Source organism: Xiphophorus maculatus, chromosome 24, assembly GCF_002775205.1.
Source record: "Xiphophorus maculatus strain JP 163 A chromosome 24, X_maculatus-5.0-male, whole genome shotgun sequence".
NCBI classification, from domain to species: Eukaryota; Metazoa; Chordata; class Actinopteri; order Cyprinodontiformes; family Poeciliidae; genus Xiphophorus; species Xiphophorus maculatus.
In genome coordinates this window covers 12673746-12697603 of record NC_036466.1, presented here as the reverse complement: position 1 = coordinate 12697603, position 23858 = coordinate 12673746, and the positions used below count along the sequence as shown (strand labels likewise).

Genomic DNA, 23858 nt, shown 5'->3' with positions numbered 1-23858 from the left:
TTTTATTTTTAAAAAGTGAAAATTCCAGCCTGCATGCTAACATGCTACTCATGCTAACATGCTATCCATGCTAACTTGCTACTCATGCTAACATGCTATCCATGCTAATAGACAGCAGAAGCAGATCAGAAACTGATCATCTTAAAGAAAATAAAACACAAAAAATCTGATAAGGCCTAAATACCAACTGGAGTTAAATCAGTCAAATTAGAAGATTGCTAAGTTTTATTTTTATTGTTTATATATTTTTTTGTTGCTTTCCTTTTGTGATTTGTGTTTTTTTTGTTTGTTTTTTTTATAAATTAGCTTGAATAATGACAAGTTTACTCTTTGATGCTAATTGAAATGAAATCAATAAACTCCTGAGATTTTAAATGTATAAATATAAATTTATTAAATGGGAAAAGAAGGTAAATAATGTAATATTGATACATGTATCAAATAGACAGTTATAAGTGCATTTAGATGGAAATTTAAGGAGGTTTTCTCCTTAAGAAGCAGCTGTTTCAGTCTTTTTCAGAGTTTTTTTAACTTTGCCAGATTGACGGCAGCAGCAGTTGTTCCTGAAACATCCTTGCTGATGTCTTCCCATCCTGGCATCGCGTTAAAAACAACAGACTCGTCACGTCAAACTCTCAGCTACTGTGTCAAAGCTGAAAGAACAACAACATTCGGGTATATCACGGCAATTAGTCCCGTTTGACCTCGAAGGCATGACTCACTTTGAGTCTGAGAGCAGAACTGTTTGGCAGCCGGGTCTGTCAGCGAAGTACACACTCGTGCAAACACTCCCCCTCCGAATGAGAGTCGGTGAGGATCGTTCTCACGCAACGCCTCGGCCCTCCTCGCATTCACTGGGAGTGTGTTTCACCCGCCGTCTCAAGATCCTGGGACGGAGCGAGGCAGCCCAGACTGTTTTTACCCCTGCAACACACACACACACACACAGGCAAAATGGGATTCTGCTCGCCATCTGGGACTGATTAGCATCCCTACTTTCCAACAACACACACACACACGCTTTAAAGGATGTGATGACGGCTTAAACCCAGTCACCTCTTGAAAACATCTCCTTTCTGAACTCTCAAATCATTTCCTATGAACGGCTTTGGCGCGGCGTTTTGTGCCACTCCTCGTTTCCTCAAATCACCGTGAAGAAGGTGGAGAAAGAAGAGTTCACACAACGCCACAAAAACAACATTAGCAGCAAAAGCCTCGTTGCGTGACTGAGAGGCAGCAGGTGGATGGTTCAAAACAAAATCCAGAAATTCATACAAGAATCTGGAAAAAACAAAGATTAAAATATTTATTTCTATACAAAGGTAACAACCAGCAGAACTACAAACATCCACTTAAACTATTAAACGGCAGATAAAAACAGAGGAAACTGAACACAAATGGGAGCAAATATCAAAAACGTTTGGATTTTCAAAATGGCTGCCAAACGTACTAAACAAACTTAAAGAACTACAACTCCCAGCAGAGATTAAAACATTTACCAAGGTGGCTATACAGTATATAAATATGATTAATTACATTTAACCTGCATGGTTTTCACAGCAGAATATCACAGGTTGCTAATGATGCTAATTGCTAATATTAGCTTCAGTGCTAACAGCAGCAGTTATCTCTCTAAACAGCCACAGGTTTAAAAAAATCAATAAATGGATCAAAAGTTATATTTTAAGTGTTTGTTTTGTTCCTGAAGTGTTGCTTTTCTATGTTCCTCTTGCAGTCAGCTGTGCTGCGCAGCTAATATTACATCAATAAAGGAAGGAGAAGTTTTCTCAGAAATATACAATGAACTTTGACCTTTGGCTTGAGGAGCCACAGCTCTAATATTCTTAAACCAAATAGAAAACATTCAGAACTGAAATGTAAATAAACTAATGAAGTGTCTGTTTCCATGACAACAAGAGTGTAAAATAAAATAAGGTTTTAGAGTTCAGATGCTTAACAACTTGTTGACTTTTAAATAAAGACCAAGGTTATAAATGTTGACATTATTTGATTGTTTTGGATTAAAGGTTGGAGCTGAAAAACGACCCGGATCATCATGAGCCTAAATTAAAGTTTACAGTCGAATAAAATGAAAATCGTTGATTTGCAGTCAGTCCCAGATGGAGTTTGATTTCCGGCAGAATAAAGCTTATTAGTTTTCCTGAAAGTTGTGTGAAAGTTTGGAGACTGTCAGCAGGATTAATACATTTCTTTCTGAAGCTGATGCTTTTCACAGAGTTTAATGATCTTGTGGGAAATTAGTCGCTGCCAAAGCTTTTGGTCTTGTGGAAAACACGGCGGCGAAGCTGCTGGGAAATAACCCGGCTCTGCAGGAAACCTTACCGTCAGTCCCATCTCTGGTTTCTCTCTTCAAAGAAAACTCGACTCGTTGTTGATTTTGGCTGCGGCTGATCTGCTGTCAGGGACAAAACTGTGAGCTCAACTATTTGACAAACAAGTTTTTGAGTCGCAGATTCATAATCATCCTGCTTTCGAAGTGAACGACCCAAACTGCAGCCTGGAGAACATCACGACCTCTGCTTAGAGTAGATGATAATTATGAATTTACCAACAGAAAAACATTTTTATGAATTTTTAAATCTTGACACATATGAACCAAACTTAAAAACGGAACGTAACGATTTTCAGTTCAGTTTTAGTTCCTCGTCCACCTCTAGTGTTGATGCTAACAAATATTCCCAAAGTTTATCACAAAATTTGTGATTAAAATCTTAATGGATTTGGTGTTCAAACATAACAAATTCATTTTAGTTCATATTAAAATCATTAATGTCCTCAAATGGCCAGAAAACGTTGATAAAACCTGTTAGTAAATTGCTAAAAATATGCCTCCACGCCACCAGGGGGCCCCCAAGACCATCACTTATTCATTTATTATTTTGTACCTTAAAGATTGCACATTTTCACCTTTTTCCACATTTGTTTCAAATATTTAAAACAGTCATTTATATAAACTTGCTAACTTGTTTACTGTAAATTCATAGTCTGCAGATTTTACTTTTAAATAGTTCAATTAATATGCAAAACAAAATAACATAATTAATTAGAGCGTCTGGTTGTTTGCTCCTGTAACGTAGCAAACCTGACATCACAATGTCATGTAAGTAATTACAAATTATGCTAATTAGCGTTGCCTCTAAATGATGAAGTATGTGGCATGTTAGTACGGGGGGCCAAATTACAATTTCTTTAGGGCCTCATAAAACCTAGAACCGTCCCTGAGTTAAAGTATTAATTAAAAGCTGCACAATTAAAGAGAACTTCTTCACATTTCTGCCCTTTGGTCCCCTTTAAGCAGTGGTGAGCAACTCCAGGCCTGGAGGGTCTAAAAGTCTCCTGCAACTTTTACATGTGTCTCTACTTCAACACACCTGAGTCAAATAATGAGGTCATTAGCAGGACTCTGGAGAACCTGACTGCACTTAGGAGGTGATCCAGCTGTTGGATCCAGGTGTGTTGGACCAGGGAGACGTCTAAGAGCTGCAGGACACCGGGCCTCAAGGACCTGGAATGCCCATCCTTGCCTTTAAGGGTAACTACAGCGGTAATTAAGAAATCATAAATATTTAAAACATTTTTATAGTAGAGACAGTAGAGGGCAGAAATCATAACATGGAAATTCTTACCATGTTTTTACTAAAAGAAGAATAAAATAACAAGCAACTACAGTTATGATAAAGATTTGCACTGTTTTTAAAGCAGAGCGCGGCACATGCTGCCATCTGGTGGACGCATAAGGTAACCACAGTATTGATTAGACCTTTTTCAGGACATCAAACCTGATCCTACATCGAATCTATTAAAAAGTTCAAATTATGTTAGTATAATAAAGATAGGAAATCTCATAAAAGTAATTTTGGGTGTTTTGTTGAGTTCTCCATGAGAGTGCAGTAAATCCTTGTAATCAAGCACAGGGAAAGAAAAGATTATTAATAACTTTATTGATTCACCAAAAGCAAAGAACCAACATTTTAACATAATTATTAAATAACGACATGATAAATAAATCAGATGCACCAAATCTATCTGAATATTTATCTGAGGTCTGGTTTGTATCTTGTGGAAAAAGAAAATTGCACAATATAATTATTCAAAAGTTTAAAAAAGAATGTAGAGTCTGAATAAATTAAAGCATCCCAGCAATAATCTTCCCTGATTTAAAAACCGCAGCATCTCTCCAAAATTCACTAGATTCAGTGTAGACCTAAAGTTAGCACATAAATATGTCATAAAATTGCACATCATCAGAATAAACTGAAAATAAATTACCACATGATCTAAAACCTCATTAACCTTTTACATTTGTAAAGTAAAGTAAACAATACTCCCTTATGTGTACAGAAAACGTACATTTTAAGATAAAAAAGTCAAAAAAAACTATTTAAGATAAGATAATTTTTAAAAACTGCATTTAAATTAGTGTTTTGGTGCAACATCCATGTGCAAACTGGCTTAGTGTCAGAAGCCACTATGTCCATCTGATGGTCCAGAAGAGACGGTTTTTAATTGGACCAGAGACACGGAGTTCCTGTTGGTCACTTAACCTGCTGATTGACAACCGCTTCAAGAGATTTCAAACTTCCTGTTGTCCTTAAAAGGAGTTTTGTTGATGATGTTGTTGTTGTTAAGACTACAAAAAGAGCAAAGCAGAAAGCAAACGATTTGAGAAACAGCAACATGGCTTCCAATGCTCAGAGATCAGCCAGGGATCCTCCATCCACTGATGGAGCTCTGATGAATGTTTGCTCACCTCACAGAAACAATGAAAGGGTTGATGGCGACCAGGTGGAGTAACCAGCCAGTGGAGGCATCAGTGATCTGATTGTGACTCAGACTGGAACACAAACACAACACAGAACATTATGTTGGGTTCTACTGGGAACATGTTGAAATGAGGTGAGATCAATCCCTATGTCCATGTACTGAAAAATGGAAATTCAGCTGCATTAACCACTGCAAATCCTTACTAATTAAAGAAGCATTTGAAATTTTAGAGAACTTGTGGACATTCATTCAATTGGTATAATAGTACAAAAGCCCAAAGTTATTAAAACCCCCTGTGACTCTACGAGTAACTAAAACATAGTTGGATCAGTGTCCAGTGCTAGTTGTAACAGAGGGAAAGTGGCTGTTTAATGACTGATGGTTACTCATCATGGAAGAAAGAGGATGGGACACAGTTTACCCCTGAGAATCAAAACGAGTCTTCTCCAAAAATTCTGCTAAATAGATTCAGTAAAAATCCTGAATACCCGACAGGCTTTGGGAATCTCAGCACATGGTGTAGAAAGATGGTTAGTTATTAACCTCTCAGAGTGGGAAGTTAGTTGGGTGGGGCTAACCACCACAAACAACAACAGATGGTGATCAATGTGCCAATGAGCCGCCTATATAGGAATAGTTGGCACCCAAAGCAATAATGAGCCATCTATGCTGCATGCAGCAGCTACAGGTGGTGATTAGGGTCCTGACCTTGAGAGATAAGGGTCTCTGGACTTAGTGGTGAACAACATAGAGATGTTTTTGCTGAGCACCAAAAATGTCCGTGAACACCGCTTATACAACAGAGATCATTCTGAACCAGGGAGGCCAGTGACAGGTTCCACATATCCTGCTGGACACAAGTCTGTCCTCATCATAAAGACACCAACAGGGACAGCAACATGGCATGTTAGGCTGAAGTATTACTGCATCAGCTGCTCCACTTTGACTGGATTAAAACCGAGGGAATGTTTGTGTTTGACTCCCCCAGATCCAACAGTCTGGGAAACTTACTCCAGGTTGTGGACTTTGTGCAGATGTGTGATGAGTTGGAGCAGCAGCTGGTCTGTCAGCTGGCAGTGGCTGAGGTCCAGCTCTGTTAGATCTTCAGAGTAGTCCAGCATCAGAGCCAGAGCTCCACAGAGCCTCTGGTCCAGTGGCCTGTGACTCAGGTCCAGTTCTCCTCCCAGGGCTCTGCACAGGGACGTTGCTCGTCTCACGGCGTCCCCCTGATTGTTCGCGGCAAGCAGAGACAGAAGCTGGACCGGGACCGTCTTGTTGACTCTAAACGGGAAAGACAGACCAAACAACATCAACGTGAAGGTCAACAAACTTCTCACTGCTTCGGCGTCGGCGGCTCTCTTACTGACCTGAGACGGACTCCGTCCAGGACAGGAAACAGCAGGTCCAGCCCGCTGTCCTCCACCTCGCAGTCTCTCAGGTCCAGCTGGGTGTCCCTGCTGCTGCGTCTCAGGACGGTGGAGACGGCCCAGCAGTCGGCGGCCGTCAACCTGAGAGGCTCCGTCTGATCCTCCTCTGGTAGCTCCACGCAGGAGGAGCAGGACAGATCCAACCTGTGCCGTAGAGTCCTCAGCAGGCCCGATGCTGCCCCCTGCTGGCTGTCGGAGGCGGCGCAGCAGTGGATGAACCTCAGCAGGAGATTCCTGTCCACACTGGTGGGAAGAGAGAAGAAAGAAAACCGACCAGGTCATGAACAGGAGGGACTGGTTCATCGTGGGAAGGAGGCCTGAGGAGCAGGTTCTGATGTCTGACCTGAGATCAGAAACTGTGTGCAGCATAGAGAGGATGGACTGGATTCCCTCTGCTGGGATGGAGCTCCACAGCAGCTTCAGTTTCACTCCGTCGCTGTGTCTGAGGATGAACAGCAGAGCGTCGCAGTCCTTTGAGTCCAGCTCTGTGCAGTTCAGGTTGATCACAAGATCCAGTGACCTCAGCAACCAGGATATCATGTGACTGGGGTGAGTCCTGAAGATCTCCCTGATGGAAGTCCTAACAAAGCTGGGACTGAGCCTGAAAGCAGAGAGAGGATTCGCCACAACACTCTGTTACTTCCAGGAACCACAGGCTGCTGATGGAAGATCAGACCAAATATTTATTACAAAACAAAACCTCCACCTTTGAATCACCATCCTGTGCAGGAAGGGCAGCAGCTCAGCAGCTCTCTCCTCCAAGAATCGGTTCTTCTTCAGGTTCACGGTGATGGTCTGACCTGTCGGCTGCTGCAGCAGGAAGTGAAGAAGCTCCCAGCTCAACTGGCAGGAGCTCAGGTCTCCACCGACCTTATTCAAGAGGGACAATGTCCTGTCCTGGTCCTGGACCTCGTGGAGGAGAACCAGAAGCTGCTGGAGTCTCTCTTCACTCAGTCTGCAGAGATCACAGATTAAACTCTTACTGTGTTTCTGATCTGTTTACCTTCTGATAGACATGATGAAGACGTTCACCTGAGTGTGAGAGGACCATCGTGAAGCAGCAGACTGAAGAGACTCTGAACAGGGAGTCCGGACTCGGTCAGGTCCAACCGTCCCACTGTCCAGAACCTCAGCAGAGACGCCAAACTGCTGCCGACCTTCAGCAAGACTCTCTGTGGCTGAGCTTTGGTGGAAACCACTGTAAGCTCTTCTAGGACCAGAGGAAAAGCCACTCTGCCTCTTCTCACCCACTGAGAGAAGAACAAGACCAGACTGTTGGAGAGTCTGGATCAGAGAGAAGAACAGAGATGATGGACATCAAGAACTGATGGATCAACAACAGACAGGAAGTGAGAAAGAGACGTTGTTCTTCAGGTTCCTGCCTCAGACTGTGGAGCTGTGTTGTAGATCTAAACAGGACAGCAGCTCCTCTGACGGACATCCGGCTGTCTGTGAGGATCAGATCCACTTTAGATCCAACCAGGGGGAGAACTTTCCCCACAGAGCTGCAGGTTTTATCATTCAACTCTCCTGTTAGAAAAAGGTTGAAGTTCAGAAGCTGCAGGAGAGAAACCAGCTGCTGGATCTCCTCTCTGGATCTCACTGATAGAGATGAACAAACACTCTGGAAAAACCTTGGCATACACCTGAAACAGAGAAACCATGGAAAGATAAGAAAAACAAAACTGTGTTATTCTAGGATAAAGCCAGGAGTAATAAGCCAGAGCAGGCCTTCAACCACTCACCAAAATCTACCAGTGAAACCGCATCATGTAATAATGAAGCAACATGTAATAACTGACTTCAAAATGTAATAACTCCAAATTTTGTTATAATCAACACAAAAATCCTTACAACATCCAGTGACAGATCTTTTTTAAAAAACGTTTTTCTCATTCTAGGTGCAAATTATTAAAACAACTTTAATGCTGTTGCATGTCAGTTTATTGACATTTCACAGGTTTATGCTGTGGAAGTGTTCGTTTGGTGCCATCTAGTGGCAGAATTTAGGTATTATACTTAAGAGTCCCTCGCTGCTTGATGCTGGATTTAAGAGAAGACAAGGCTGGCGATAGAAAACATGGTTCTATTTCATCCCTCCTGACCGCCAGAGGCGGTGCTTCAAGCACTGAATGGTCATTCTTGCGCATGCGCAGGTCGAATACTAATGAGAACAAAGTCACCTGTGACCTGCTGGGGACCCACGTGACTCTATATAGTCACATGGCACCCGGTGTTCAATCCCTTTTGTTCTTCTTGCACACAGGTGTGTTGAGTACAGATGTGTGGTCGTATGAAGCTGGTTGCTTCTGTGTGTACCACTGTTATGTTAGCTGCTTGTTGCTGGTAGCCCCGTGACCGAGTTTGGTTGGAGCTGCAGGTAAGTCTCGCCATCCAGGTGCTGCACAAGCAGTTTTCATCTTTACCAGATCTCGGTGTGGAACATCTTCGGGAGGCGCTGTCGGATAACGCTTGCCTCAACTGTTGCGTCATATCCTGGTCGGTCAGGCTGGATTGGTTGGCTGCTCTGGAGCAGCCTACCAACTCTGCGGGAGCTGCGCAGCATAGTCCGTTGCCACAGGGAAAAGCGATGTGCAAACGGCCTACTGTGGCTGTACCTTTGGTTCCGGCGAAGCGAGACAGACGGACCAATGCAGGGAGCTTGTACACAAGAGTGGATCATCTCACTACTGAGCTGGCCCAAATGAAGGCCCTCCTCCAATCCTTACAGACTGATGGTGATCATGGCGCGGCTCTCCCTCCTGAGCAGGATGAAGTATCAGTCAATGATGACAATGCTATTTCGGTGGCGGCCTCTGGCACCCAACCTTCTCTGCAAGGCCTATGACTCTGGGGCCCGCATGGACCGGATTGGGAACTCTCTCTTCCATCTTATGCTGGCCCTGTCTTCTTCCTTGGAATCTGTTCCACTGGACCACGCCACACAAGGCCTGGTTGATGCATCTCTGCAGGCCTTTGCTCTCATGACGAGGGAGCTTGGGAAAGGGTAGCAGCTGGCAGGGCTTCACAGACGTGATCGCCAATTTCACAGGTGCCTGCAGCACTTGGGCAGCTGCAGGTCCTTCACAGAGGTCCTCACACCCATCTCCTTCTTTCATTGAGCCCCAGAGTCTGGTATCAGGTCAGAGATCAGTACAAAGACCTGCTCCAGATCAGGGAAACTGGGCTCGAGACCAAGCTGGGGAAAAGTCATCTCATCCCTTTCGAGCCGCACAGTCTGGCCGGCGTCCTCCCAAGCCTTTAAAGGGCCAGGGGGCCCGCAGATGATGCCCAAGGGCTGGCGGTCGGTTATTTTACTCCGAGACAGCTCGGCTTCTGGCCTGCCCACACCCCGGAATTGTGGGTGTTGTCCACCCTGTCCCGGGGGTACCGTCTTCAATTCCGCCACCCGTCCCTGGCTGGGTCAGGATGACTGTGATCCGTGACCTGGTGAAGGCACAGGCACTGAACCAAGAAATCTATACCTTGCTGGCCAAGGGCGCTATAGTGCCTATGGACACCGGATGCCGCTCTGAACCACTGTGCCCTGTTTGTGCCCTTGAGGCATATATCAATGCCACGGCATCCTTTCGAAAGACAAATAGCCTTTTTGTTTGCTACGCTGGCTCACGAAAAGGTCAGGAACTTTCTAAGCAGCGACTTGCACACTGGCTTGTGGATTTGATTTCCAAGGCTTATGCCTTGCAGGACCGGCCACTGCCGGCAGCAGTGAAGTGCCACCCTACAAGGGGCATGTCGACATCGTTTGCTGCCATGACTGGGGTGCCGTTGGACGTTATATGCCATGCGGCCTCCTGGAAATCACCTAGTACCTTTACTTGGTTTTACAGGGTGAATGTGGCTGCTCCACATCCCCTTCAAGGAATCCTGGAGCAGCATACCTCTACATCACATTAGGGTGGGTGGTGTAGTGGTTGTCCCTTGAATGTTGAAAATTCCTCGTGACCTTTTGACATAAGTCATCCAGTGCTTGAAGCTCCACCTCTGGCAGTCAGTAGGGATGAAATAGAACGAAGGTTACTACTGTAACTACGGTTCTATGAATCCTGGATGACCGCCAGAGTGCTTGGTCCCTCCAAATCTTTGCTTCTCGCGAGAAGATTAAGGGATTGAACGCCGAGTGCCATGTGACTATGTAGAGTTACGTGGGTCCCCGGCAGGTCACAGGTGAATTTGTTGTCATTAGTACTCGACCTGCACATGCACAAGAATGATCACTCAGTGCTTGGAACACTGCCTCTGGTGGTCATCTGGGATTCATAGAACCGTAGTTAAAGTAGTAACTTTCGTTTTCTCTCAGTAACATGCAACTTTTTAAAGACTGAGTGGGTCTTTGAAAGCACTGTTGCCATGAACTCAAGTCTGCATATAGCAACATATTAGGAGCAGCACTTCTTCATAACCTTGTGTTGTCTGACCATTTTTTTAAATTTTGAGTACTGAGAAAATTTAATGTTCAATTCCCTCCAAATCTCAGAGAAACATAGCTGAAGGCAGCAATTTAATCTCTAAACCTTGATGTTCTTGTTCCTCATTGCATGCGTCATTAGACAATGTAATTAGGTAATTATCCAAAGGAGTTTGGCTCCCCAGCTTATTTCAGAGCTGGGGAGCTTATTAATCTGAACACCAGGAAATTCAAGAAAACATTAGTCTGTACATATCTAGAGGAATCCAGTGCTCATTTCATAAAATTTAGGTTAATTATATAAAGCAACTGAAATACGACCACGTGATATGAAACATTGTAATGGCGTTGGTATTGAGCTCTAACAAGTACTTGAAAAATTAAAACAGTTTGAAGTAGGGTGACTGTACCTGAGCTGTGAGATAAAAGGCAGACACTGCAGGAAACTCCTCACTTCACTCTCTCCATGTGAGCAGTCTGTCAGCATCACTGGTTTCTTCTCTGGTTGGAGTTTCATCACTTCCAGGAGGATGGAGGTCTTTCTCTCTGACAGCTTGATGGTCCAGAAAAAAGGAAATGACTGGAAAACTGACTGTAATGATGGAAGGAGACTCAGACCTGATTTAGTCTCTCTGTCCTTCATCTGGGAGTACAGATCCAGCAGGAAGTCACTCTGAGATTTTCTGTATCCATATTCAAAATTAGCCATGCATCTGTCATCTAAAGGGAATGTTTTATATCTGCAGACTGATGCTAACATCTCCAGCATCTTCTCTCCTGTCTGCTGTTCTCTCTCTGCTGCTGCACAGAACAGATTCACTAAGAACCTGGTTTGTTCATGAAGATCTGAGCTTCGAGGATCAAAGCTGGAACAACAAGGAGACATTTAGTGATGGTTTGATCTTAGCTGCATAAATTCAACCTTGGTTGTTACTAGGCATGTGGATGACCAAGGCACATATGATTTGTGGTTGACTTCATGTAGGAAGAAGTTACTTTCTTAACTTTTTTTAATCTGGTTGCAAAGGAGAAGTTATACACACTACCAATTAAATCAGAATGGAGTGTATTTATGTATATGTGGATAAAAATTTATATAAATGTTACATATGGAAAACTGTTAACTTTCACAACATATTCATGATATTCATTTTCATAACTTAAATTTAAATTAGATTAAATATAATGACTGTACCTGAGCTGTGAGATAAAAGGCAGACACTGCAGGAAACTCCTCACTTCACTCTCTTCATGTGAGCAGTCTGTCAGCTCCACTGGTTTCTTCTCTGGTTGGAGTTTCATCACTTCCAGGAGGATGGAGGTCTTTCTCTCTGACAGCTTGATGGTCCAGAATAAAGGAGCTGACTGGAAAACTGACTGTAATGATGGAAGGAGACTCAGACCTGATTTAGTCTCTCTGTCCTTCAGCTGGGAGTACAGATCCAGCAGGAAGTCACTCTGAGATGTATTATTATAATATAAAGGGAATGTTTTATATCTGCAGACTGATGCTAACATCTCCAGCATCTTCTCTCCTGTCTGCTGTTCTCTCTCTGCTGCTGCACAGAACAGATTCACTAAGAACCTTGTTTGTTCATCAGGATCTGAGCTCTGAGGATCAAAGCTGGAAAAATAAGAAAATAACATTTACAAGATACTATTGATTGGCTAACTTGTAAATTTAAGTTGTGTATGTGATGAAATAAAAACTCTCATGACTTGTATTTCTATTCAGTCCTGGTGCTAATGTTTCACATGTTCATCTCAAACCATCAAATTTTCAATTTTTCTGGCACAGAAATGTGTTGTGTTGAGAATAATGTTTTCTTTAGAAATTGATTTATAAAGTAATTAAGACATGACTGCATGTCAATAAAGTCTGAATTTTATACCAAACAAATCTTACAGTTTGATATAAAATATTGCAATGGATATGTTGTGTATGAAGGTTAAATTGTTGTTGTCAGAACTATAATCAAATCAGTGGGAAATATAGTGACTGTACCTGAGCTGTGAGATAAAAGGCAGACATTTTAGGAAACTCCTCACTTCACTCTCTCCATGTGAGCAGTCTGTCAGATTCACTCGTTTCTTCTCTGGTTGGAGTTTCATCACTTCCAGGAGGATGGAGGTCGTTCTCTTAGAAAGGTTGATGGTCCAGAATAAAGGAGCTGACTGGAAAACCGACTGTAATGATGGAAGGAGACTCAGACCTGTTTTAGTCTCACAGTCCTTCATATAGGAATAGAGATCCAACAGAAAGTCAAGGCGATCTTTGATGGCATCACCATCATTATTCGTTTTTTCATTTTGAAAACTAAATGTTTCAAATTTGCAGACAGATGCCAACATGTCCAATATTTTCTCTCCTGTCTGCTGTTCTCTCTCTGCTGCTGCACAGAAGAGATTCACTAACAACCTGGTTTGTTCATCAGGATCGCAGCTGTGACCCTCACCATTATCCAAACTGGAACAACAAGAAGGAAACATTTAGCGAAGATTTAATCTGAGCTGCATAAAAACAACCACACTGCTGATAGAACCCATCTTTTACATGTCTGTCCTCAATGTGATGAAATTATAAGCTAAAACGTGTTTGATCAGAGCAGCTCAGCATTGTTTTTACACATATACAGGATAACAGTACAAATACAACTCATTAAAACAGAGTGAAATAAAGTGACTGTACCTGAGCTGTGAGATAAAAGGCAGACACTGCAGGAAACTCCTCACTTCACTCTCTCCATGTGAGCAGTCTGTCAGCTTCACTATTTTCTTCTCTGGTTGGAGTTTCATCACTTCCAGGAGGATGGAGGTCTTTCTTTTTGAGAGGTTTATAAACCAGACTTTGGGAGCTGACTGGAAAACTGACTGTAATGATGGAAGGAGACTCAGACCTGATTTAGTCTCTCTGTCCTTCATCTGGGAGTACAGATCCAGCAGGAAGTCACTTCTATCTTCATCATCAGCATGAATGTCATGAAAAGGGAATGTTTTATATCTGCAGACTGATGCAAAACGTTCCAGCATCTTCTCTCCTGTCTGCTGTTCTCTCTCTGCTGCTGCACAGAACAGATTCACTAAGAACCTGGACTGTTTATCAGGATCAAAACTGGAATCATCCCAGTCATCCAAATTGAAGCTAAAAAAAGTAAAGAAAATTGATGATTTTATCAATTTATGAGAAAAAAAACCCACACACCATTGATGGACTCCATCTTGTATGTGATGGGGTGCGAATGCTAGCTGCCTTCTCAGTACTTTGACACAGACTGATATCTAAAGGTTGTTGCTTCAAGTTGAAGAGAGTGGTGTTGAGGAAGACGTACAAAATGTTGTAGTGACCCATGGTGGAATATTTTAAATGGAGTTACAAGTTGTCTGTGAATTATGTTTAAAAACAGAAAAAAATGTAAAAGTAAAAAGTCTTAATACTGTGCAGCCACCTGGTGAGCAGCAATACTAATTACATGTATAAACAGAAAGAGGCACCATAATCCTCTACAATCTAACTAAATTTCATTTATACACAACTAAAAGAATTACAATTGGAATTTAGTTAATGAAAGTAATAATAATAATAAAACAGCAATATATATGCAGTAATAAAACAATAGCAAAACAAACAAATATTGGGAATTAAAATTTGAGTCAATGTTTATCTTATGTAATTATTAATAATCCTGATTAAAAATTTCTTATTAATGACATTATTAATAAAGTTAAAGTGTCTTTAGTTGAATTGGGGCACCTTCCATAAACTGGAACCATAATTCAGAACCATTGGCAAAAACCTTTAACCACAATAATCACTGACTCTCTTATTTCTAATTACGTCTGGAAATTTATGAACAAAACAGCCCAACTTTACAGCTGAATTATTGACATAACTTCTTTCTCCAACTACAAACAAGCAATCAAGCTACTGATGAAAAATATCTGGCCTGTGTCTTGACTTGAGGCTCCCTCATACTGCAGACTCAGCACTCACAGTTGAGATTTCCCAGTCGATCGTTCAGATTGATTACATTCTTCATGACAAATGCCTTCATTTCTACAATCTAAATGGACACTAGCAGGTTTTATGAGCCAGTTGGGTGCAGTCCCATAAAGGCACAGTGGCCTTTATACGACATATATTGGCCTCAAAGTAATTAGTGTTGACCCCCAGAAAAATAACATTTTCCTTTAAAAAAAGATAAATCATCATAACTCTTAAAAATAATAAATAGACTCTAGCCAGCACTGGGTGTGTTCATCTGATAGGAGTACCAATAATCGAAAGGTTCAAGTTAAAACAACATGGAGTAAAATGACTGTACCTGAGCTGTGAGATAAAAGGCAGACACTGCAGGAAACTCCTCACTTCACTCTCTTCATATGAGCAGTCTGTCAGCTCCACGCGTTTCTTCTCTGCTTGGAGTTTCATCACTTCCATAAAGTCTGAGGTCTTTCTTTTTGAGAACTTTATGGTCCAGAGTTTAGGAGCTGACTGGAAAACTGACTGTAATGATGGAAGGAGACTCAGACCTGATTTAGTCTCTCTGTCCTTCACCTGGGAGTACAGATCCAGCAGGAAGTCAACCCGATATTTATCACCAGCTTTAAAAGGGAATGTTTTATATCTGCAGAGTGGTGCCAACATCTCCACCATCTTCTCTCCTGTCTGCTGTTCTCTCTCTGCTGCTGCACAGAACAGATTCACTAAGAACCTCCTTTGTTCTTGAAGATCTGAGCTGCCAGGCGCAATCCTGTAAGAAGGAAACGATTAGTGATGATTTGATCTGAGCTGTGCCACACTGTAGTCTGTTTTGTCTTATTTCAAGTGTTTGTATTGCATATGTCTTCTTCTTCTGTTGCATTGTATTGGACGTTGCTAAATCTCGCTGACATGGATCATTTGATCCAAAGGCAAAGAGCAGTTGACTTACCTGGGTCCGTGTGTCCGGCTTGACTTGAGCTTCAGCACTTTGAAGAGAATGACGTTGGCTCTCTGTAATGGCGGGACACTCAAGCCTGTTTTAAGCTCATAAGAGAACAACTCCAGCAGGAATTCAGACCATTTCTGTTTAAGAGGTGCTTCTCTATAAATGTATACTGATGCCAACATATCCAGAGTCTTCATTTCCTTTTGCTCATCTTTCTCTGCTGCGCAGAACAAACTCCGGAGAAACTGGATTTCTTCAGAAGCCTCCGATACCCAGGGCTCAAAGCTAAATAATTCACAATAATATTTGTTTTTAATGATTAAACTAATTATATGAAAATGAAGAATTACTGAAAATAATCCAGATTATAAAGAAGAATGACTGTACCTGAGTTGTGAGAAAAAAGGCAGACACTCTAGGAAACTCTTCACTTCACTCTCTTCGTGTGAGCAGCCTTTCAAAACCACTTGTTTCTTCTCTGACTGGATTAATAGTTCTCTCAGCATTAAAGTATTTCTCTCTGAGAGGTCAGTTATCCAGACATTAGCAACAGACTGGAAAACTGACTTTAACAAAGGAAACAAACTCAGGCCTGTTTTCGACTCATAGTCCGTCACCTGACTGTACAAACTCAACAGGAAAACCTTCTGTGCTTGCTCGTTCATATCCGTATCGCTCACAGGTATTATTTTAAATGTGCAGACTGATGCCAACCGGTCCAGCATCTTCTCTCCTGTCTGCTGTTCTCTCTCAGCTGCTGCACAGTACAGAGTCACCAAGAAGCTGGTTTGCTCATGAAGTTTCGAACTCTCAGGAACAAATCTAGAGCAAGAAGAAGAAAAATATTTACAACCAACTTTAAAATTTAACCATCATAACATACTGTCTAATTATTAAAAAGCTATCCTGTTCAGATAGAAACTGAAATACAGTTGATGTACCTGAACTTGGATATATAAGGCAAACACTTTATGAGGTTCCTCACTTCATGTTCTTCATATGACCAGTTTGTCACTTTCACTTGTTTCTTCTCTGGTTGGAGTTTCATCACTTCCAGGAGGATGGAGGTTTTTATCTTTGAGAGATCTAAAGTCCAGATTTCAGGAGCTGACTGGAAAACTGACTGTATTGATGGAAGGAGACTCAGACCTGTTTCAGTCTCACAGTCATTCATCTGGGAGTACAGATCCAGCAGGAAGTTACGCCTATATGTTTCGTCGATGGATCTGTTATTGAATGGAAAATGCTCGTATCTGCAGACTGATGCTAACATCTCCAGGATCTTCTCTCCTGTCTGCTTTTCTCTCTCTGCTGCAGCACAGAACAGCCTGGTTAAGAATCGGGTTTGCTCAACAGAGCTTGACCAAAGAGGAACCACACTGCAACAAAAAGAAGAATAAATATTATTTATACACAGCTATATCTGGATGACCTATCTCCACATCACTGTAACTCAAAAGCAGTAATTAATCATAAATATAATCTGTAATCTTAAATGTCTTTTACCATTTAGCCAATCAATCCCTATTGCCTTTTTGAATTTTAGCACATTTGCTTCACTTTGAGGCAGTATATTTAGTAGAAAAAGCTAATTTAAGAAAGAAAAATAAAAAAATTACACTGACTTTTTAGCCCATAACTCATTGGTATTATTGAAACTCTGTCTTAAAATGTGATATTACATACTATATAAGGTCAGTAATATAGGACTTATTTACCTGAGTCGTGAGATATAAGGCAGACAATGTAGGAAACTCCTTACTTCAGCCTCTTCATGTGAGCAGCCAGTCAGATTAACTTGTTTCTTCCCTGACTGAAGTTTTAAAACATCCAGTAGCATGGAGGCCTTCGTCTTTGAGAGCTTAACGAACCATATTGCAGGATCTGCTGACTGGAGGACTGATGTGAATGATGAAAACGTCGGGCCTGTTTCAGTTTTAGAAGAGTACAGGTCCAGCAGGAAGTCACACCATTTCCACTGGAGTGGGGTTCCTCTATATGTGCAAACTGATAGCAGCTCCAGCATATTTACTCCGTTCTGCTCTTTCATTTCTGCCGCAGCGCAGATCAACTTTTCCAAGAACCAGATGCTCTCTGATGACTCAGTCGGTTCAGTCACAAAACTGATAAAAGACAAAACGAAAGTTAAGGAAAAAAATCTGCAAACCAAAAGAGAAAGTATTAAAGATTAAAATGGGAAAGTACCTGAGCTTTGAGAGATAAGGCAGACACTGAAGCAAGTTTCTCATTTCACTCTTGTCATGTGAGAATCCTGTCAGCTCCACTTTCTTTTTCTCTGATTGGAGTTTGAGCATTTCCAGGAGGGTGGAGGCCTTTCTCTCTGAGAGGTCTATGAGCCAGTCTGCAGGGGTTGATTGGAAAACTGGTCGCAGGGTTGGAAAGTCAGTGGAAAGCCCTCTGCTAATTGCATGTTGATGTAAATCAACAAGAGTATTCACCAAGTCAGTTTTAACCTGACAAACTCTCACGAGCTCAGGCATTGCACTATAAAACTTTTGTTTGCTGTACAGTGCTGTTGTGAAGCATAAATCCAGGAACATGTTCTTCTGATCCTTTTCCATTGTGTTGTTGCATTCTTCCTGGTTCATTGAACCTGCAGATCTGTAGGTCATCCTGAAGGTTCATCAATTAAACATCTTGATTTAGTTTAATGTTTCCCAATCTGATCTCATGCACATATGAATTAGCTCATGTTATAATCTTATTAAAGAGCATTAAATGGTGACATTTATGTTTGAGCTGCAAAAACAATGTACATTGTGAGAACTGCATGGGACTTTTGGTTTGACAAGCCGCCATAGTCCTTCAAAAAGCTATTGGTAATCCGGTCAACCCTGGATATTCACAGGGACCACAACCATCCATACACAGGTTAAAAACAAAGCTATACAAAGTGTAGAGTTACGCAATGAACGTCTCTACAAAACATATGGGCAGTCCAAGCAATCAATGCAAAGAAAAAATAATGGCGCTCCTACATTGTCTGCTCTGAAAATGTCAGCCAATAATGCTTCATGTTGGATCGTGGTTAGGGACGTTAGCTTCCCAACTTGCATTTTATTTCAGTCTAACGTTCAATGAGATACCTCTAAAAGAGTATAATAATATAATTCAGCCTGTGTAGTCATGAGCCAAACATGTTTAACTCGTACAGTGGTCTCTGAAAATGACCCCTCAGACAGGGATCATATAAATGTCGATACAGGTAAACCTGCTCTGCAGGAGCACCTTCCAAATCAAGAGAAAGATGGTCGAGACAACAAAAAGTTGGAGGTGGACTACCGGGCATTGTGACAGTCTGCAACACCAACGCGCAGCGGGCTACAGCGCCCAGTTCAATGCATCAACTCTACCCCTTACTATACTCATCTTTGTTATCATGGTTACTGGTGGATAAAAACCTATTTAAAATACAGGTAAGATGCAAGTAAATTCTTTCTACATACAGAAAACCTTGAGCTTGTCAGGTGTACCAGACGAGTGGCATCATAGTGAAGGGTCTGCTTATCCTACAGTGATAATGAAGCGTTCTGAAAATGGTTTGTATTTTTTTTTTCAAACGCAACACACCAGATGAATTAAAAAACAATGTCCATCAAACCTCCACAACAAAACCTTTTCACATTCAACTCAATTTTGACTTTTTTTTTTTTACACAAACTCCTAGGACAACAAAGTATTATTAAACTAGACCTGTTTCAGCTAAAACAAACAATTTAATACAGAAAGCAATCTCTGTGTGCTGCTATTAATATGGGACAGGAAGTAAACAAATGTAAACATACATCCAAGTCTCAATTGTATTGTAGCAATACCACAGCAGCTGTTTTATTTCTGGTATCTAACTAAATCTGCTCGAACTGAGACATACATGCTTTGAACTGGAATTATGGCTCACATGCTAAACCACCATTCATCAAAAATTAGAAATGTAAAATCAACATATGCAATACATTTTTAAATATGTTTTAGAAAAAAGCAAATGAACTGACCTGAGAGAGTTGATGCATGGCAAAGTCTCTAAAAGAGAGTTACGCAAAATCGGGCACAGAGGATCTTTTCTGTCCCCGTAGAGGCAAACATTCACCTTTGTTGCAATCGTCTGCAAAACTTTCACAGCTCTGTCAAACAGCTTTTTTTTACCCACAACTGGGAGGTGTAGCAGGTTCCCACTGAGACCCAGTAAGGTTTGGTAATCCATCTGTTCTTCACTGAGAAGAAAGATTTTCCACAGCTGCTGTTTGAGAGTATCGTACCTGTCATTAAAAGGCAAATGCATGATATTTATTTAGAGTGCTCAGTCATAAAGTACACTAGTAAGTATTAAAAGCATATCCATTCATACCATTCAACATTTTGAAGACATCCAAACAGATGTCTCATTCCTTGTGCTGTGATCGTCACATCCTGAAGGTTCAGACTTATTTTCCTTTCCTTTGACTGAGTGACCACATAGGCCACAGCACAGCAGGAATAAGGGTCCAGATTCGCTCCACTGAGGTCAAGATGGAAGTCCAGTTTGGCCAGAAAGGAAATGCAGACTTCGGAGCTCTGTGACTCAAACAAACACTGGTATACGAACAATGTGTCTACATGAAGCTCACTGATATTAGCGACAGCCTGATGGAAAAATGTGTCAATTATCTCTGTGAAGAACCATCCAGATGTTTCCTTGATCTCCTCAGCTGGAATCAAACAGCTCATCAAACGTGGACTCTTGTCATTCAACAAACGGCACATGAACGGGATCAGATGCTTCATGTGTTTCTTCTCCTCAGTGAGGCACTGCTGGAAAACCTCCCTGATATTATCAGGATTCTCCAAAAGCCACAGAGCTGCAAAAAAGTCTTGCATGGTGTAATGGAGGAAAGCATAGAGAGTTTTGGTTTCAGTAGGAGAAACTTTTACATCAAGTGTTTTCAGGAAGGAAAGGACGCAGCTGTCTTCACAGGAAAGTTCTCCCAGGTTCACAGTTTTTCTTTCGGTTGCATTAAAAGCAGCTTCGGCCAGAGACAGGATTCCGTTTCTCTTGGTTTTGATGAACTGATTGAGGTTCCTGATCCTGGTTTTGTTGCTGTTCATCTGAAGACCAAATCGAACAATATTGATGTATATTTCAGTCACAGTTCTGGGCTGCAGAGAGTCTTTAGATGAAAAGCTGGCAGCCACCATCAGCGCATACATTGGAACATGACAAAGAGTCAACAGCTCCACATTTCTAAAAACCTTCCTGTGAGCTTCACCCAGAGTTGAAGACAAATATGTCTTTATTGTTTCCTCACTGAAGCCTTTCACCTCCACTCTGAGCCAGTCTTCAGGACAGAGGTCTTTCCCATCATTTGGTCTGCAGGTAATGATGATTTTAGCATCAGGTAAGAAATCTTTGTCTACAAGTTTTTTCACAACCGATGTAGAGAAATCTGTGACTCCATCCAAAATGACTGTAACATTATCAGAGTTGCTCTTTATATCATGTAAGACTTCATCTTTGCCCTTATCTGGTTCACTGCATGCAGTGAAAAGAAGATCCTCCAAACTCGTGATTGGTGAGATGTTGGTTAATTCCCTCATATCAAAGTAAAACATGTAATCCAGCTCCTTACTGTCTCTTTCTGACCACAGTCTCAATATTTCATGACTCAGCGCCGTCTTTCCAATTCCAGGTTTCCCGACCAGGAGGATGTTTTTATCTGCTTTCAGCAGGTCACTGGGGGAGATTTCTGTCCTTAACTTTTTAGGACGGCACATATCTCTTTTAAATCTATTTATTCTTGTTGGAAAATTCTTCCCTTGAATATCTAATATAAGTGACGTGTACAACAGTTCAGGTTTCTTTTTTTCTGCAAAAAGATTTTCACTTCTTTTCCAAAAGTCCTTTGATATTTTTTCTGCTTTTGATTTCAACTTTGCTTGATATCTGTAGCATGGCCTTGATTCTGAGATTAAAAAATAAAAAGAAGAAACATTCATATTGTAGTTGGTAGCATTTATGTCACAAATGCCACTAAGGAATCAGTACAAAGATAAAATATCAAAAACGTGACAATAATTACCCTGTATGTAGTTTTGATCCGTTTCTGGATCTTCTGTGAAGGAAAAGCAGCTGATCCAGTGGTGCAGGTCAAACTTTGTAGCCTCAGTTGAAGTTTCATGACTGATCTTAAAAATAGGAGTTGGTCTCTCTAAGGTTCTCCTCGTCTGGTCAATAATCCTTAGAAACCTGTAGCAGGCTGCTTCACCTTTTCTAGTGACTGAGTCCAGTATTGCTTTGGTTCTATCATAGTCATCTTTCTCTGCCTTTATCTTGCTGACCTCTTCATCAGTGAGAACTTTTTGCTGATACAAGTTCTCAAGAATCACTGACAGATTCCTCAGTTCTCCAACCAGGTAAACTCTGGCATTGGCGATATAATCTTTTGCAGACTGTTTTGAACAAGCCATGACACTTGACCTCTCTTCTGCACATAAACCAGACGTAGAACGTAGAAACATTTAGGTAAGATGGGTACGTAATTTAGAACTTACCCAATGTAATTTGTACATTAGGAAATGTAGGACTTACCTTTAAGGTCTACATTAAGGGTAAACTGCCCTTAAGGTCTCAAATGATGATAAACTACCAATGGTTCATTACCTTCCAACACTGAGAAAACAAGAAAATTAACAACTACATACAAACCATCCAGTAAGATTAGCATTTCACTGGCAGAATTTATTTTTGCATATTTTATAACAAATCTTAAACATCACCTGTTGTGATCGTCAACACATGATATTCATTGGTGAAAACAGGCCTGGACTACATGGTGTAAAAACGGTGTGATTTTTCTCATTTTCTCTGGACCTAGAAACAAAAAGATTTGAATTTCAATGAAACATCCTGGAGGTTCTCACATATATGCTACATTATAAACCACAATAGAAAAAGAGTTAGTCAATGCTCTCAGGTCTGTTGGTGTCAGCGAAGCAACGTCAGAGGTGTGGCCATTTTTTTACTGTGTTTAAAGGGTAAGAAAATATATATAATTTCTGTAAATATCAGTTAACATTAACTTTAACCGCTAATATAATAGCAAATATCTCCAAACTTGTATTGCTAGTATTAAAGTTGTCTGACAGACGAGGCATAACTGTAAACACAAACCACTGCTACTAATATGAATTTTTGATACCTGTTTAACCCTTTCAATAAGCTGGTACACCCTGCACAGGTTGCCAATACATCATGTTTTACAACACAAACACACCTAAAGACAACTGAGGTTAACCTGCAACATGAGGCCAGAGTCCCCAGAGAGTAACCTCACATGAATTGGGAAAACATGCAAACTCCACAGCAAGAAATTAAAAAATAAACCTTTTGGAGGACAGCAGCAGTCCTTTCTACTTACCTTGAATATTTTCTTTCTGCCATGAACGAAACTCATCTGGTGTTTATATGGTACCTTTAACAAAAATGAAGTTATTGTTATAAAATTAGTCCACTGTTAGACTGAAATAACATCTATCAAGTTTATTGTCGTCTAACTAAACAAAGTTAACTTTCACTTTTACACATGAATGTTTTCATTAGATCGACCGAACTATTCGCATAAACCCGTGAAGTTATTCAAACTGTAACATTTGCTAAAGCTACTTGGTTAGCAACACCACAGTATAGCAAGGTAAGCTAACAGCAAGCAAACTTTAAACTCCTGAAAATACTCCATGTTTAAAAGTCTCTGTTTGCCTTTCACAGAAAACGAAACGACTCCCGTTAACATCCCAATAAACACCTTTACCTGCCTTTACACGGAAGTTCTGCAGTTCTCATTGAAGTTAGTTCATCATATGACAATCTAGTGTTTTGAAAATGACGTAGAAAGTCGACCGGAAGTAGAAACCCTCACCTGAACCTCCTTTAAGACGCACAGAAATGAGTGAGTCATTTCAGCAAAGCGTTTTTATGGGCTTAAACAACACATACATTAAATAAATCTATCCAATTTTACAGAGCTAAAGTTAAAAAAAAACACACACACCGTGTCCTATCAGACCGAAAAATACTCCTCTATTTTCAATAAAATGCAAAAACAAGAGCTAACATCTAAATAGTTCCTGCCTCGGATTCAATCTAAACGATTTAGTGAAAACAGGGGAGATTATAACCTGTGGACGCTGTTCAGTCTTACCAGTGTGATTTCTTTATTTTCTCTTTGCGTGTTTCGTTCTGACAATATTACGCTTTTACTTTCACTTTGAAGACTAAACTTTAACATCCACTAGAGG

General features: G+C 41.0%; 1 protein-coding gene across 8 annotated transcripts; it reads right to left on the bottom strand.

The window, feature by feature from the left end:
- Positions 1 to 3945: 3945 nt before the first annotated feature.
- LOC102226515 lies at positions 3946 to 23820 on the bottom strand. 8 transcript variants are annotated; one of them, XM_023329627.1, is made up of 25 exons: positions 23762 to 23820; positions 22982 to 23035; positions 22341 to 22434; positions 22153 to 22233; positions 21644 to 22048; positions 19936 to 21526; positions 19583 to 19846; positions 17775 to 18203; positions 17288 to 17692; positions 16511 to 16948; positions 15957 to 16391; positions 15573 to 15854; positions 14964 to 15392; positions 13331 to 13783; positions 12647 to 13108; positions 11837 to 12265; positions 11052 to 11507; positions 7595 to 7858; positions 7245 to 7496; positions 6919 to 7167; positions 6556 to 6813; positions 6153 to 6455; positions 5797 to 6066; positions 4772 to 4855; positions 3946 to 4651 (listed from the first exon to the last, which is right to left on the bottom strand). In XM_023329627.1, exons 5-25 carry the CDS (start codon positions 22029 to 22031, stop codon positions 4585 to 4587), a joined length of 8208 nt encoding a protein of 2735 aa, XP_023185395.1. In that variant the 5' UTR covers positions 22032 to 22048; positions 22153 to 22233; positions 22341 to 22434; positions 22982 to 23035; positions 23762 to 23820; the 3' UTR covers positions 3946 to 4584. The 8 variants fall into 8 exon arrangements, with proteins under 8 accessions (XP_023185395.1, XP_023185396.1, XP_023185394.1 ...); XM_023329628.1 differs by lacking the exon at positions 23762 to 23820 and adding an exon at positions 23372 to 23430 and having other exon boundaries at positions 11052 to 11372; positions 12131 to 12265; XM_023329626.1 differs by lacking the exon at positions 23762 to 23820 and adding an exon at positions 23372 to 23429.
- Positions 23821 to 23858: the final 38 nt, after the last annotated feature.